Consider the following 18,285-nt stretch of genomic DNA (forward strand, 5'->3'; position numbering starts at 1 on the left):
CCTCAAATTTTTCTTAGTACAATAAAGATGCCATCACCATCATGGAAATGTTTGAGATATAAATAATATCTCTCTTACTTAACAAAATTTTACTAAGTGCCTACCATGTGTCAGGTACCATGCTAGGCATCACAGATTCCGTGATGAAGAAGACATCATTGCTGATTTCAAGGAAGTAGTTGCAGTACAAATATGTAAAGTGACCTAACATTTATTTGCACATGTGCCACATACTTTATGTAAGTCGTGTCCTGTTATCCTCTCAAGAACTCTAGGAGATAGATGGAGGTCTTACCATTTAACAAACAGGGAAGCAAAAGAGATTCAAGGTTGTTCAAGGTCAGAGTAATAGCCAGGAATTACACTAGATCTCTTTGGCATCAAAACCCAGTATTTTTACCACCATAGTATGTGGTTCATGTGACAACAGCTTGTAAATAACTAAATACTAAATGCAAGTAATAGTAACCATAAAATTTGTCGTTAATATTTCTATTCTATTAGCAATACCAAAACTTGAAAACGTAAAATTTATTTTTCTCTAAGCTATTAGAGTTTTGTTTAGAAAGGTCAGTTCAAGTTCCACAGAGTTGCCAGTTCCGTTATTATCAACAGGACATACGGTCTGTTCATGATGAAGACATGAAGGCATTGCAAGATCTTTGTGTTAATTTTCTAGTGCTGCATAACAACTACAAATACAGCAGCTTGAAACAATACTCATTTTTTAGTTCACAGTTTTGTAAGTGGCAAGCCTGGTCATGGCGTGACTGGGTTCTCTGATCAAGGTCTTAAAAGACTAAAGGTGTTGCCCAGGGCATACTTTCATTTGGAGTTTGGGGTCTTGTTCTAGGCTCACATAATTATGGCAGAATTCAATTCCTTGTGATTGTAAGACTGAGGTCCCTGTTTCTTTGCTAAATATCTGCCAGGGAATTCTAGCAGCTCCTAGAGATTGCCCTCATTGCTTGCCCCCTGGCCCCTTGCATATTTAAAGCCAGCAAAGGAGAATCTTCCTCTTGTTGAATCCCTCTCACATACTGAGTTTATTTTGCCAGGAAGAACCCAGACCCTTTTAAGAGACCACTTGATTAGGTCAGCTCGCTCTCCCTCAAAAATAATCTCTCTTTCTTAAAGTCAGCTGATTCAGGATCTTAATTACGTCAGCAGACTCCCTTTTGCGAGGTGGTATAAGCACGGAAATGAAATCCAATACATCCACAGTCTCAGTCTCCCACACACAAGGGGAGGGAAGTATAAAAGATGCATGGCTAGGGCAGTGGTTTTGGGACCACCTTAGAATTCTGGGTTTGATTAAATAAATAATGGGACTGTAGCCTAGCAAGTCAACACATCAAAAAAAGCCATCACAATCCTGAAACATCAAGTAAAAATTTAGTTTGCATTTTAGTATTGTAAATGTTACTGTGGGGTGTGTGTGTAACCTGGTGTTCCCTGTGTTTGTGGAGGTTTGAAGGAGACACTTTGTTGATAGAAATGGTGTCTTCACTTTTTTAGGTTGTCTCATTTTTGTACGGTGGTAAGACAAATGAGGTCCTGGGTTTCTGGGTTTTAATAACACTTAAGCTTGGAAGTAAAAATTAGACACTCGTTCGTAGACTACACCCTTGTAATATCACTTCTTTGCCTTTCTACTAGCAAGAAGTTCATTTTTGTGAAAGCCATTCTGCCTGTCCAGGAATTGGTGGAGAATGATAGACACAGTTGTCAGCCATAGCTTGGGTAGAATAAGGATGTGAATGTTCTTGGCTTACCTTTATTAATCTTGTGATGGAAAAATATCTGACATTGTTCTTAGTCCATTTTAAGCTTAATTTATGTTCTTAGTGGCATAGAAATTCAGAGCTGAAAGAAGTATCATGTCTCACTCTCCCCTTGAGGAACAAGAGTTAACGTCATCTGACAATACTACCATAACAAATCAATAGATTAACAGGCATGCAAGTGTCTTTATATAAAATGTTGGTTTTTTTCTCCCAGCATCTCAGTTGGTTCTTAAATATCTAATTCAGTGATCCTCAAACTTTTCCCACTGTAACAAATTAGAGGAGGAACATGTTCATCAGTGACTGTAGCTCAAATCCAGCAGAAATGTGCAACAGTGATTTCAAACAGAGAATTATGGATGCCCTTCTCCATAGATTGCCCTCCCCATCCCCCACACACACCAGGGAACAATTTAAAATCCTGGCACAATAGTGAGAAGGGAGAGTGACAAACTGATAAGTTCCAGTTAAGAATCACTTAGGGTGGGTGTGGCAGCCCACGCCTGTAATCCCAGCACTTTGGAAGGCTGAGGCAGGTGGATCACCTTAGGTCAGGAGTTTGAGACCAGCCTGGCCAACATGACAAAACCCTGTCTCTACCAAAATTACAAAAATTAGCTGGGCATGGTGGCGCCTGCCTATAATCCCAGCTACTTGGGAGACTGAAACAGGAGAATTGCTTGAACCCGCTAGGTTGAGTGAGCTGAGACCGCACCACTGCACTCCAGCCTGGGCAACAGAGTGAGACTCCATCTCAAAAGAAAAAAAAAAGAATCATTTAGACAGTATTTTTTGTTCTATAATCTTCCTCTCTGTCGTTGAAATGTCTCATATTTCTTGTTTTCACGTAGAATCTGGGAGTCATTCAGTAGTCATCTAGTCTATATCATCATCTAATTTACGAATTATTTCTATCACATCCCAAGTAGCTGGCGATTCAGATTTTTTACCAAAAACTTGACGTGATGAGACATTGTTACTTCCCAGAGGATCTTGGTCTGTTTTCAGGCAGTTTCAGTTCTTCCTTAAGTCAAGCTAAAACTTGCTGCTATTCTCACTCACTGGGAGGGCTGTAGTATTTCTCTCAAATGTATTCCTCTCTGTGATGAAAATCTCTGTTCTTTTAGCCATTGCTCATGGTTTCAGGATCCCCATTCTAGTCATCTTCCTTTGGAGCAATTCCCTGTTATATCTTCAAATGTGATGAGTAAAACTGAGTTCAGGACTGCATTTGTTGGTCACACTCTTCTCCCTTCCAAATTACTGCTGCTGTAACTTTCTGACAGGTCCTGCTTCCCTGTAATCCATTCTCCATGTGGCTGCCAAAGAAGATTTGAAATAAGTCAGGTTATTTTTCTTCCCTGTTTAAAGCCTTCCAGCCGCTTGTCATTGCTCTTAGAATAAAATCCAAACTCTCCCAACAAGCTGTTAAGACTCTACATGGTCTTGCCCCAGCAAACTCTTCCCATCTGATTTCATCACTGAATTCCAGCCACAGTGGCCATCCTTTGGTTTCTCAAACTTGCTGTTACTTTGGCATCTCTTCCTCTCTGTCTTCACAATGTAGGCTCCTTTCCATCCTAGGCTTAGTTTTGTTCCTCTCCCTAGAGGCCTTTCCTTACTGCCTCAGCTTCTCCCACTCTGTACACTCAGGGTCCCCTGCATTGTTCACTGCTGGCCTTCAAGAGCATAGAGGAGTTCCTCTCCATGGTGGACTTTCAATAAGTGTTCGTGGAATAAGTGAAAAATGAGTGGTCACTCCAGGGTCGAAGGCACCTCTTACTTTTATTAATATATTCAAATTAATATTAGTATATTAATAGTCTATTAATATATTCTAAATTTTTTGTGTGTACAGGGGCAGAGACCAATGAAAGAACATTTCATTGTCAGCTCATCTTGAATATGAGATCAGATATTGGCCAGCAGGATTTGCTGTTTAAAACTAGAGTGAGATGTGGGAGAAATCAAGGAGTCAGGTATAACTCCAAGGTTTTCAGCCTCAAGCAACTGGAGAGATAGGGTCACCACGACTGAAATGAGGAAAATGAGAGGGGGAGTTTGTGGAGGATGGGCTGAGGGCAATACCAGGATTCAGTGTGGAACTTGACCAGTTAAGATAACTGAAGAGCCTGAATTCACTGTTCCTCAGTTTCTATGACTATAAGGAGGGGTTAATAATTTCTCACATGATAATTGTGAGGACTTGAGTTTAGGTACACAATTAAAAACAAAAGCACAGAGGAAGTAAGGAAAAGTACATCGATTAAGCATGGCTATTAGATCATACAGCTTTACCAAATCCATTGGGGATTAGGTACAAAAATCCAAGCATGATCTCCAAAATTTTTTCCTGGTAGGGATTTAGGCTATACTGAAGTGACTTTTCTTTGGTATAAGAAGATACTCAGTTATACAATTGGAAATTAAGGTATTGATTCAGAGTATCCAAAAACATCTCTCGGTAGAGATCTACAACCAAAGAAGCATAAAAAAAAAAGGTCTTCCATTCACTCATGAAACTGTCTTATGACTATTGTAACCTTCAACAGCAAACATATTGAGTCTCTACTACGAATAGAACAAAATGCTGGATTCTGAAAAGCTAGTATCTGTAAAGCAGAGTTTATAATGTTGTTGTATTCTGGGGATTGATATAAGCATTTTACCAGGATTTATTATAGCATTATAAGCTTAACACAAGAAACATGTGGCTATCATTATGGAGTAAAAGGTTGGAAAATTCCTCACCTGTTGACCTGAGGGGTAGTGCATGGTTGAATTCGAAAGAAATGTTGATTTCAGAGGAATGCCAGTGCTTGCTTAAGGCAGTATCAGAAGTACTCTTCCAGCCGCACGTCCCCTTGTACAGGCAAACTCCGGAATACTTTCAGTCCATTTACTTGGCTTTATTGTTAGAGCAGAAATTTCATGGCTAAAATTATGGTCTTAGGGGTTTATAAGAGGCAATTAAACTTAATTTTTAAAAGTTCTCACAAATCTTATTTGAAGTCTTAATATCTTAATTTCCTTTATATAGGATATGTGGATATATTTTTATGATAAAAGTAACATGTGACCCACTTAATAACAGCTTCGTTAATACCCTAAAGCCACTCATGTTACTTTACATATAAACAGTCCTTCTGAAGCCTAATTGTGCATGGATAATTGCAGAGTGAGTTTGAGAAAAGACCGACCGGGCACATTGCTCTCCATCTTAGCCACAGTGAGAAGCGAGTACCTAGTGGTGCGTCTTCCTCGCTTAGGTTCCCTGAGTCTGTCTTTACAGGAATGCTTCATTGTTACTTGAAGGTGCATTCTTGGGACTTCACATACACAGCTACTCAGCACATGAACACATACTAATTTTAGTTAACTGAGTACTGGTGAGTGCTAAGCTTTGTTTTAAGCCCTTTGCATGTACTTTATTGACTTTGTTAGTAGTTACAACAGTCCTTCAAGATACATGTACTGTGCTATACTGGTGTAACAGTTGAGGACACCGAAGAACAAAGAGGTGTCAAGTGGTGGTCACGGTTCCACAGACTGTTAAGTTAGAGTTGGGTTCAAACCCTGGCAGTGTGGCCACAGAGCCTTGTTCTCAGCCACTGCACTGCACTACCTCCTTCCGTGAAACATAGGAAAAAATGTAAGAAACGCTTAAGTAAGTGTAGTATTTTTTCATAAATAAAATTTACGTAAGTACCTTGTATATGTGATTTGTTTTACCTATATGTGTGTATACATAAAATATATGTGTGTATATAAATAAATATATGTAAAAATAAGGCCACAGTTTTAATTTTTTTCCATCTCCATAATAAAGCATGTATTATAGACCATTAGCAGGATTTAAAGTGTTACAGTAAATATTAATTGTGACTTTTGTTTTCTTTTTCCCCAGTTTCGTGGTTTTCTCCAAATGAAAATATTCTCATTGTTATTTTCCCAATTTTTGCTATACTCCTGTTTTGGGGACAGTTTGGTATTAAAAGTAAGTATTATTTCTACTTTTCATTTATGCTTCAGTGATGATATAGTTATTTCTAGGAGACATTATCAGTGAAATATTTAAAGTTGTACTAGGAAAAGTGCTATTATGATAAATATGAGTATGTAATTTGAATACTGCTAGTCTCCTTGAAGTATATGTTGTCACCCACGTTTTGCTGTAGTTCACTTTTAATTCCTAAGAAGGTGGTTTTCATTTGGTGTTTTTTTTTTTTTTTAATCTCTTAAGAATGGATAGTGGGAATATTAGTAACAACACCTGAAACCCATGTCACATTTTAATAGTCACAGAACATCTACACACACACACTATGTTATTTGGTAAACAGGTGGTGACAGCCTGCATTAGTTTTGAGATAGGATGTTATACTTTGGAGCATTTAGATTCCCCTCTTTTTATTTTCCCAGTTTGAATTTCTCTGTGTACATGTGTTCACCCTTGGAAAAGTCCCATGGAACCATGTTTTGTCCTCCTCTCTGTGCAGTTCTGCAGCCTCTAAAGAAGCAGCTACCAGAGAGTTATGTTCTCTGATCTTGCTTTCCTATAATAGTAACATAACCAGACTTCCTAGGGCAGATCTTGATGCTGCACTAGATTTAGCTTCAACAATATAGAATTGTCATTACTAGGCAGATAGGTAATATGTATTATGGTTAATGTTTAATCAACCATATTTTCATATTTTGGTAAAGAAAATTTACAAAATTAATGAAGTTCAGAGGTGACAGTCTAAACTTTTAAGCTTTTTAAATACAAGATTTATTCCTTCTTTCCTTGTAGCATCCTGAAGACCAGTAAACATTTATATAGGCAAGGAATAAATACTGCTTCTTTAATTTATTCTGCAACCTTTAAACATACAAAAGCTAGCAAAATATTGCAGTGGATTGCCCAGTTGTATATTTTATGAATTTTACTTTTACTCAGCAGTTTAAGCTGTGTATATCTATGGTGATATATAAACATGGAAGGGAGATGACTGATTGATTATATGTTTTAAGCACTTTTCTCAAAGTATGGCATTCTGGAAATGCTCAGTGATTTCAGAAATGTTCTCAACTTTTGTCTGAAAGGGAAAAAGGGGGAGAAAGGAGTGGCAGTGGCAATTGTCAAGACATTTAATAACTTTTACTTTCAAGATAGTCCCTAGACTTCTTTTTGAAATTTCCCTAGAATTTCTTAGTTTTTTATATCAAGAAAAGGACTGGCATAGCATTAAGACCTATTCTGACATCAGTGATATTAGGGAAAGCTTTTAACCATATTGGTAGAGCCAGGCTTTTTAAGCGCTAAATCATATGATGTGGGCAGGGAACAGCGTTTTTTAAAGATCATGAAATTATTTCACATAGTGCGATTTTTTGAGTTTGGCTTGATGGATGTTTGCTGATCCAGATGTTATCATTGGTGACATTATTTTTAGTGAACTACCAGGAGTGAGTTTGTGCACTGTTGGCTGTATTTTTACAAAATGAGCTTTACAATATTTTTTCTGACTTAAAAAAAAATACATGTCACTTTAGAACACCTCATACAAAGTAGGAAGTTATTGAAAAAAAAAAAAACTCATCTGTAGTCCCCAAACCTAGAAATAAACTATTGGTATATTCTAGTGAATTTCCTATTTCCCTTTCTGTCTTTTTCTATTCATTTTTGTTATGTTTTTTTTAAAAAGGTAACCATAAATGGACTCATACAGCTTATACGCTTGTACATTCTGATTTTCCCCCGTGTCTTCAGAAATCTTGTTATAGCTGCCTGTGTTCTACTTTCGTGAATGCACTATAATTTACTTAACTCTCATCTTGATGGATTTTAAGGATGTTTCCAATTTTTTTGATACTATGAAAATAACTCTGCTAAAGATATGAAGCCTGGAAATGGCAGAGATATTTTAAGACTCTAGATACATACTGCCAAAATGTTTTCCAGAAACGTTTGTATCAACTACTATTGCAGATGAGAATACCTGTCTTTCACCTCAGTTATAATTCTGATATTATAACTCTAAAATCTCTGCTAATTCGATGGGTGAAAAAGCATCTTATTTTAATTGAAATTTTTGTGTTAGGTGGAATGTTCTTTTTTTATATTTTTTATACTGGTCATATTTTAAGGAACGTGCTTATAAACCTAAAGAAGTATTTTGGTGGGAATTTTTTGTTTTGGCTCATCTTGAAACAGGTAGATGTGTGTGTATGTGCATGGAAGAGGTATGTCTATGCACGATTCACCCAGCCTGTGCTCACGTTTAAAGGTGTTGATGATGATAGTAGCTAGCCATTTGTGGAGCTCTTGCTCTGCATGACAGGCTCTGTGCAAAGTACTCTGTATCTGAAATGACATTTATTTCTCCCAGGAACTCTATGGGCGTAGGCACTGTTGTTATTCCCATTTTGTAGATAAGAAACAGGCACAGATAGATGAGGCAATTTGCCCGCAATCCCCCAGCCGTTTCCTGGTAGTACTAGGATTTGAACTAGTACTGTGTACCTCTGCACTGTACTGCTGCCTCCCCATTTTGCATTTATTTTGAGGATTTTCTTTCCATGAAGGGTGAACCTGTACCTAAGCACATAATAGTGAGTAGTTAAAACTTATTAGGAGAGCAGAATGTTGACCTAATTTGTTTACTTACTCGCAAATACCTAGTGATGGGATGCCTGCTGATTGCTGGGCACTGAGCTAGCTACATGCCTGAAATGTGGGTATGACGTGCATATTGCCCTGGCTTTGTAGCACCCACATTTAAGTCATTGCAGCCAGGGAGGCATGTATGTATGTGCATCCTGTGCTTTGTCACATCTTCGAGATAGTCATGGATCCAAATCTGACTTTTCTGTTAGTGCCTCCTGTTGATGGCCTGAGCATTCCACCAAATAGAAACAGAAAGCACCTCTATTTTCCACCTGCTTCGATGTATGTTTTTTAGAATCCAGTATGGTAAAGCCCCTAAAGCATTCATAATAACTCAGACCCATGACTTTTATTTTATAGATTTCTAGTTCTCTTTCACTTTTCCTGATTACCATTTGTGGTCTGTACTTGGCTACAGGGGATTTCTCTCAGTGGTTTTTCCAGCCCTGCATGTGAGACTTTGTGATCCAAGACAAAACCTGGACCTTTACCAGGCTAAACTTTCAGTAAAGACAGCAGGTTATGCCCTCATTTGCTCACTGCAGAGAAAGAGTTTCTTTATACCAGAGCTGTATCTTGAATGGTATCTCAGGATGCCATTGGTCCTCCTGAGGAAGAAGCCCGAGAAGACTCTTAAACTCCCAGAGCCCAGCCAGGACTTGGTGAGCCCTGGACCATGTGTCAAAGATAAAGGCCTCTCACAGGGAAATGTTCCTGAATACCTTCATCTTTAGCTTAGCTTTAACTGAGGAACTTTTAAGCAGAATCTCTATGCTTAGCAAACGACTCTGAGATTGCTAGAATCAGACACCAAGCCTTAACTGATAGTGTTGCATTTAACACGCTTTGTTTGTGTTCTGAAAACTACACCAACTCAGTTTGCCACTCTACTGACAATTAAGTTCCTGGCTGATTTTCAGGATTCTTCTTTCTCACTCTTTGATATCATTTTAAGTTCTGTCCACCTACAGCTCCAGTTCCTGCAGGATTAAGGTCCAGCTGTATGTAAAGAACTGGCTAACATTTTGAAATTCTTTGAGATAGGTCTGTCTGTTCTTTCTTTGCCTTTATAACTGTGTCTTATACAGGCAATACTTGCTTCAAGACCATAAACATGACCGTGTAAGCTGAAATTCTGCAAAACAATCTTCACGATGAATGGGAAAAACTATTATTGTATTGTTCCATGACCTTAAAAATTTTTTTTGTTAAAACCTTAAAAACTCTGTTATTATCAATAACAATGACATTGAGAAATGAAAAATAGTAAAGCTAGTATTTAGTATGTGGTAAATTAAACCATTAGAAACATTGAGAATGAAAGTGTGTTATCAAGAGTAGTTTGAACAACACTTGTGTGTTCTTCTTGTATAACTTTGGATACAGAGCAAGCGTCTTCTCTGTGGCTTGGTGAATTGTCATACCCCTTTCTAAGTTTGGATCAGTTTCTACCGTTTTATCCTTTGCACTCTCAATGTCATGAAAGAATTCCTTTAATGTTTTTGAATGTTTAAAGTTTATTTTATTGCCAGTCACTTCCTTTGGGACAGCTTTATTCTTTTTGTTACATCCTCCTCACTTTCCTCATTTATATCAGTAAGTCCACCTTCGCTGAGTTCTTCTGGCTTCGTCTCTAGAGTTTCTTGCATTGCAGTAATGTCAACATTCCCACAGTCAGCTATTTCTTCTCTTATTCTGTTTATGGTCTATTCAAATTTCACTCCCAGCATTTGTCAGTTTTTATTTCTTTACTCTTTCATGTTTCTTGCCTAGTTTCCTCTTTTGATTTCTCCATTATAAAATGTCACATGGGTTTATCACTGGGAAACAAGGAGGTAACAAAACTCCATACTTTGCTGTCTGTGCATGACCGAAATGTCAGATGTACAGTGACTAGTCACCAACAGTCTTCAAAAGAAGTGACATGATTGACCACTGATCATGATGGGGCATCTGCTGTTTACATAGTTATTTTTGAACTGAAGAAATAGCAGTGAAGTTGTACTTCATGCAGTTACTCAGTTAATATATTGTGGTAATTGAAATTTGGACTATTTGTGAGGAATTTATTTGATTAAACCATGGTAACTGGAATTCCTATCAGAATAGTGCAAAGTGAGGACTGCTGTAATTGATTCCAAATTTAAAATTGTGTATTCTAGGCATCTTTAATTTTTTTTCAACTTTCCCCTCCCTACTCAAAATTATTCCACAGAGATTTTGGTTATGGCTCAGATGTCTTTGAGTAGATGTTCCTGTAGAATCATTGTTAGAAAATTCAAGGAAAAAAGTTCTCATTATACTACCTTGAGATCCTATTAAGTCCTTGAGTTTTGACTTGAGGACAGCTTAATAATGAAAGTAATTCGGCCATGAAAGCATATTTAAAATAAGTAATGGAACAGGAAATCTCTTCATAGATTAGAAAATACTCTGAAAAAGTGAAGACATATCCTAACTTGGACTAGGAAATTTCCATCCAAGAAAGTAAAATATACAATAAATATTATCACAAAGAATCATTCTGTGACCTGGTTGATGGCCCCTGATAATAAGACTTTGTTATTATGTTTACTGTGAATTCTTTTTATTTTATTTTTTTGAGATAGAGTCTCTCTCTGTCGCCCAGGCTGGAGTGCAGTGGCGTGGTCTTGGCACACTGCAACCTCCGCCTCCTGGGTTCAAGCATTTCTTCTGTCTTAGCCTCCCAAGTAGCTACAGGCTACTGGTGTGCACCACTATTCCTGGCTAATTTTTGTATTTTTAGTAGAGACTGGGTTTCACCATATTGACCAGGCTGGTCTTGAACTCCCGACCTCATGATCCGTCTGCCTTGGCCTCCCAAAGTGTTGGGATTACAGTCGTGAGCCACGTGCCTGGCCCCTTACTGTGAATTCTATTCAATAATCTTGAACTCCCAGTGCTTTCCCTTGGTCCTGTCCATATAATGAGCACGTTCTGTTATTAATGTGATTATGTGCTGATTTTATTGTAGGAGGAATTGAACAAATCTATAGCTCAGCATTTTACTCTTTTGTAGAAATCCCTTGACCTTTTCCAAATCCGGACATCACAACTTTCTCCATACACTCTAAAATTGTGAAATCCACAAGGCAGGGAAAGTTGATAATAAAAAAAAGGAAGTTTGGTCTGTTGGACATCCTCTTCTTTCATCTTTTATGTTCAAAGTACTTGATGCACAAAGCCTGGGCTCTTTTATCTCTATCCTATAGACTGATGTCTAGTCAGTATTCATTGTGACAAAATTGTTTCATCAGAGCAAGTTGGATAGTGTATGGAGTTTATTATAAAATTATTTAACTTGCCTTCTGTCAAGTAACCAGTTTATAATTGGTATTAATGTTCTTTTTTTTTTCCAGTACCAGTTTCAGAAGCTTTCATTTGTGTGTGCTTGTGTGTGTTAAATAGGTGTATTAGATATTTGAAAAATAGTAATTTAAATTTAAATAATTTAAAAAATGAAATAGTAATTTTATGTGTAAAGGTGTCAGATGCGCTTTATTCTGCACTGAAAACAATATTCATTTACAGCTCAACAGATACGAAAAAGATTCTAAAATTACTTTCCTAGAGTTATCAGAAAACAGCACTATAATAATGAAATCAAACCCATCTTTCTTTATGATTTATTCTTAGTCTGATACGCATCAGCCTGGTAAGCCTTCCTGTCTCTCTCCTTACTTACCAATCACTCCAAATGTCATGTCTTTGGGCAGGCATTAAATTCCTGGGTTTTGGGTTTCCTTGGATGGACTGCAGTCTGTGTGAGCCTATATGGGTGTGTCAGCTCCAGTCTTTGGGGTGTCATGGAAACTTAACATGATAGACTTGATTTTATCCCCAAGTTGACTTGGTAATTTCATTAGATTTCATCAGTCACAACCTGCATTTTATCTTATATGTGCTGTCTATCAGTCACAAAATCAGAACACCTTCTTGTCCATCCATAACATTAGCTGTTTTCTCAGGCGGCTAGAGGGACATGTCATTGCTTCATCTGCATGAATTCGAAAGATTAAATGCATAAAGGAATTTTCTTAGACTAGAGTAGGCCTTCACCATCTGTTTAACTGGGAAAGAAGTTTTGGGAGTAACATACTCATCACTCACCCTCTCCTGCCCTCAAACACACACACTCACCCATTAGAATGTAAGGGCCTTGAAGCAGGCCTTGTGTTTGCTTTTTATGTTCACCGTCAGCATTTAGAATAGTGATTGTCATACAGATTGATAGTGCTCAATCAATTATTGTCAAATTAAGTAATCTTCTACTTGTTCCTTGATGTAGACTAGCAGAAGGGGCTGGTACATTGTAGGTACACAGTAAATATTTGTAGAACAAATGAATGAACCAACCCAACAGATTTCTGAGAAGTAGCCTGCTTTTGGTTATTGATTATTTTATAGAACATATAAAAGAAAATTTTAGAATACGTAATTTGTTCACAAAAATGTTATATTGCCTCCCCTGATACTTGGTTTTCCTGTGCCAGGCTAAGCACTAAGGTTATAAATTTTTTGTTAAGCGTGTAACTACTATTATTTCTCATGTACTTTATTTTGTGTATTGATTTCAGTAGTTGTAGCTGAGGGAATCCTTAAGAGCACACAGATTTTAAAAATTACATAGATTGCCTTGCCAAGCAGTCTGAAAATCATACTAGGAAATTTGATAAGAGCCTGCTGTTAAGAACACATTAAGTTATTTTTGTCTTAATACTAAGTGGAGAATTACTTCAATTTATTTTTTTGTTGCATTTAATGTTTTGATACATACAGTAAATAAGGATAAATCCACTTATTGAAGGATAAGAAAAGATCAGTAAGATCCTTGAGGTTATTGGGTTCTATGGTATCTGTTGTATCAAATTCCTTGCCCTTTCGCTACACTGAGAAATTTGACGACTGGGCTAGCAACAAGATACCTACTCCACATTTGCCATGGTACCTGCTGAAATGTGGCTATGCTAGCAAAGAAAATGAGCCAAAAGAAACTCTTTCTGAAGATTCACTGAAGAAAACCTGGAGATACTCTTTCATTGCCTGTGGTTATTAGGTAGACCCCACAGAGACCAGTGGAGTGTCCGTCCTGGGACCAGAGTGTTTTGGATTTCAGATTTTTTCACACTTGGGATCCTCAACGTGTGTATTTGTTGGAAATGGCCGCTTAATTTAAGGAAAAGGTTAAGGTGGCCTGGAAAACAAGTGGTAGTTGAACTAATCAACAGGAACCAAAGCTACTTCCAATATATAGTGTACTTATATTCAAAGGGAGACAGACCATTTTAGGATAGAACCCTGTCTATGGTAGTATTTTGTGGTGTTTTATTTTTGTTGCTATTGTTCACACTGTTTTCTCCTATAACAGCTCTTCTAAGCCTGAAGAGGATAAATTTTATATGAGATTCAAACTCTTATTTTTATTAAGAAGGATGTAAGTTACTGGGAGCAGTGACTCATGCCTGTAATCCCAGCACTTCGGGAGGCTGAGGCGGGCGGATCATGAGGTCAGGAGCTGGAGATCAGCCTGGCCAACATGGTGAAACCCCGTCTCTGCTAAAAAAAAAAAAAAAATTCAAAAATTAGCCGGGCGTGGTGACACGTGCCTGTAGTCCTAGCTACTCGGGAGGCAGAGGCAGGAGAGTCACTTGAACCTGGGAGGCAGAGGTTGCAGTGAGCCGAGATTGTGCCACTGCATTCCAGCCTCAGTAACAGAGCAAGAGACTCTGTCTCAAAAAAAAAAAAAAAAAGAAAGAAAATAGAAGAAGAACGTAAGTCAACCTTTTTCTATGAAATTATACTGTACTCTAAGGCAAATTCTTGTTGCTTGATCTTAGTAGCTCTTTTATGCATTGACTTAAACCTGGAAGAGTTTCTTATGAATGTTTGATTGATCGTGAGGTGCGTTTGAAACAGCTTCTATTTTATAACCCTTTGCAGAACCTTCAAGCTCTATTTAGATCACAATATATATGGGATTAAAATGGAAAATGTGACATATATCTAGAGAAAGTTCCTTTTTCTGTGTGTGTGCCTTTTGTGACTTACACACTCAGTTTCATTCTAGCCAGCATTTTAGCCTAGAAAATAGGGAAGCTGTAAAAACTCTGTGCCTTATAAGAAGGCAAGGCTATGACTATTAGGCACATAAATCCCAGGGCTGGGCGGAAGTAACGAATCAAATAAAAACTTGGGGAACTTGCTATTGGATGTTTTCTGATTAATATGGATTCTCTTCTCTTATTAATGTGGATTTCAGTTACTCTGAGTATCCACATTAATAAATTGGTTATTTATTGCTTATTTATTGCTTAGGACTTATCTCCCTGTAAAGAGACTAAAATTGAGGTTATAAAGTATAGGTAGATAGAAATTCCAAAAATATTTAGGTACCTGTCATATACCTTAAACATAGATTTTTATCATGATCATTTAGGGGCTTATTTATTGCTTTTACTTTATTTAATGTTTGTCACTGCAGAAGAAAAAAAACCTAAATGCTAAATATAACATTTAAAATATTTTTCCCTTCATGACAGTCACCCATTGATTACTGGCATGGAGAATATCTCTATGTGGATAACACACAGAAGCATTTCAGTCACACACTGTTTCTTTCTGCTACTCAGTTTGCTTTTAGGTTACCTTAAACGACTTCCTTAGTGAAAAAATCAACTTCAGTGTTAACCAAAATTTAAAAGATTCATATATAGTAAAAGAACTAACATTTGCAGATTGATCTATGCCATTTGTCTTTCAGAGGAGGTACGAGATACATGACAGTAGAGCTAGCAGCAGAAACAATAACATGTATGATGATTCCTGTTGAGTCTTTGCAGTTTGTTTTTATTAAAATATTTCAGTTGAACAATTTAAGCTTTTTTTCTTCATCAGGATTTCACAAGGGTGTAATTTGCCCAGTTTTATTCTGTCATTTTTTTCAAAACAAAATAACCAGATTTCCAGATGGTTTACTAATTTTATATAAGGTGGAACAAAATTCTCTTTTTCTCAATATTGTTAATTAACCTGTTGTTTCCCATTAGTATTACGTACCTCAGTGCTGTGTTTTCAGTCTGGAGTGGTTTTGCTCGTCAGGGGACATTGACAATGTCTGAAAACAGTTTGATTGACATAACTGGCATCTAGTTACTAGCATCTAGTATGTACAGGCCAAGGATGCTCCTAAACATTCTGTATTATGCAGAGCAGTGTCCCCCCTCCCCCAGAAAACTTATCTAGCTCAAGATATTAGTAATACATCAACCGAGAAAGACTGATGTATAGAACCTCATTTGTTAGTGTAGGAAAATAAAGTGTCACCTATAAATTCACCATCCATATTTATATGCCGTGACAGTATCCATTTGCTTGTGAAAGAGATGTGAGGTGACTTGATGATATGAAGGAGTTGTTCCTCAGAAGTTATTACGTTATAGTACTTTTGTCACTTTGTCTCTGTATAAGTTATTAAAATGGCTTCACTTGTGATTGAGTTCATGTAATTCTTTGTTTTTCTTTTTTAAGCACTTAAATATAGATCCGGTGGTATGGATGAGAAAACGATTGCTTTACTTGTTGCTGGACTGATGATCACTGTCATTGTCATTGTTGGAGCCATTCTTTTCGTCCCAGGTAAGATGTGCAGTTCCTAGGCAGGAACACAGGCGGTAGATGAGTGCATGCCAAGGTGAGGAGGGCTGCATTAGTTTCCTAGGGCTGTTGGAACAAATGACTGCAAACTGGGTGGCTTAAACAATAGCAATTCCCTCTCCACGCTGGAGGCCATAAGTCTGAAATCAGGATGTCATCAGGGCCATACTCCCTCTCAAGGCTCTAGGGAAGAATCCATTTTTTGCCTCTTCTAGCTTCTGGAATTTGCTAAAGAATGACGGTGTTTATCATTCCTTAGTTGTGACAGCATAACTCCACCCTCTGCCTCTCTGGTCACATTGCCTTCTCCTTCCTCTATGTCTTTGCCTGTGTGTTTTTGTTAAATCTCCCTCAGCCTCTCTCTTACGAGCACATTTGTCATTGGAATTAGAGCCCACTCATATAATCCAGGGTAAGCTCCTCCTTCCACATCCTTAACTTCATCATATCTTTTGCCATATAATGCAGTATTCACTCTTTTGCTTTATTAGGTAATATTCACAGGTTTTGGGGATTAGGAGGTAGAAATAATTTTAGGGCCATCATTCAACTCACTACAGAGGCAAACTCCATTGGCCAAGACATGAAAGTGGAATGAAGGTGGAAATTGGCAGTTGCATTTGGAGAATGGGAATGTGAGTGGGAAATGAGGATATGTAGCACAAGAAAAGCAAAGGAAAGCTGGGACTCAACCTGATAACTATAGCACACCATCGTTTCTGGAGAAGAATGCAGTACGGATGTAATGCTTAGGAACATGGGCCTGGCAGCTCTGTTGGTATCTGAAGTTAGTGAAGACAACGGGAGGAAGGAGGTGGATTCAGAAGACAACTTGAAAGAACAGTTGAGTTGACTTTGGGACATACTGAACACAGCAATTGAAGGGAACGGTGAATGATGAATACCAGTTTCTCATCTGGAATTCTGTAAGCTAGTTAAGAAGGAGGCAGAGCCAATTCATGGTTTCAGCATGTTGAAACTTCAGTGTTGAGATTTAGATGTTTTAAGTTTGGTCTTAATGAAAAAATAGTCACTAATTTTGTATGAGGTTTTCAGGGAAACGTATATTTTTTAAATTTTCACAGTTGTTAAGCGTAGAATTTAGATTAGTACATTTAAAAAGTATGCAGGAAAATATTTTAAATGTTTTTATTTATTGACAGGTGAATATTCATTAAAGAATGCTACTGGCCTTGGTTTAATTGTGACTTCTACAGGGATATTAATATTACTTCACTACTATGTGTTTAGTACAGGTGAGTATTTGTTGTTACAGTATGACTTTGCCTACCTTTTTCATTTACAAAACAGTAGTTTTGGTGAAAATACTCATAGTTTTTTTACAACTCAATAAGAGTTGGTTTATTAAAAGATTTTTCATGCTATTCTTAGTGACATTTTCCCATTCATATTAACTTTAAGTTTATTCTAGGTTAGCTATTTTGTAAAAAGTGATTTTCGTATGTATTTGATGCCAATCAGCATAATTTTAAATTATGCCATATCATTTCTTAATGATTATTTTCATATTCTAATTTCAGTTTTTTGAAGTTATAAGTGGATGCTAAACAGTCTTTCTCTTCTTTTGCTAAGCTTCTGCTTCTGTATTAAGAAGACTGGTTCTATGAAATGGAATTATGAATCACAAATAGTAGAAACATACTTGTTTTAATTATTAGCAAACCTTAATACTGTAGTTTTAAAAGATGGTATGGATATCCAAACTATAATCAGTATCATTTACACTGCATTTTGAAAGTAGATCACTACCATATTTAGTTATTACGATTAAAGAGTCACATTTAACACTTGGTCTTAGAGCCTATCTCTGGCTTGTTGTACATTGGAAAGGTATTAGTTTGTTATAAAATGACAGATCTAGAGATAGAGAGCATGATGTTTACAGTCACGGATTTGCATAATGGTTCTCTCAGCAAGAGCAATTCTGTGTGCATGTGGAGAAGCCATTCATAATAGCCGTTCATATTGTAAAATGCACGAGTGTGGTAAAAGCAGCATTGTTCTAAGATTTAGGGTAAAAACTTCCAGTCCAGCTTAGCTGACTGTGAAAATTAAAGGCTGCTGAATGTGTGAATTTGGAGCTGACTACTTGTGTGGAATGGTTAGATCACTGAGCTAACATCTACCATCAGACAATGAACTCTTTGGTCC

The 18,285-nt window shown here is 37.2% G+C and overlaps 1 protein-coding gene across 9 annotated transcripts in view; it reads left to right on the forward strand.

Moving 5' to 3' along the window:
• The window catches only part of CD47 (CD47 molecule), a 48,903-nt gene that overhangs the window by 15,373 nt on the left and 15,245 nt on the right, over positions 1–18,285 (forward strand). For all 9 annotated transcript variants that reach the window (XR_001488936.3, XR_012431723.1, XR_012431722.1 and 6 more), the window contains exons 3-5: positions 5,695–5,784; positions 15,988–16,095; positions 17,277–17,369. Coding sequence is in view for 4 of the 9 variants with exons in the window: in XM_005548232.5 (XP_005548289.1) it covers positions 5,695–5,784; positions 15,988–16,095; positions 17,277–17,369 (291 nt within the window). In the remaining 5 variants the exon portion in view is untranslated. The remainder of the gene's footprint in view (positions 1–5,694; positions 5,785–15,987; positions 16,096–17,276; positions 17,370–18,285) is intronic.

Source organism: Macaca fascicularis, chromosome 2 (genome assembly GCF_037993035.2).
Source record: "Macaca fascicularis isolate 582-1 chromosome 2, T2T-MFA8v1.1".
NCBI lineage: Eukaryota > Metazoa > Chordata > Mammalia > Primates > Cercopithecidae > Macaca > Macaca fascicularis.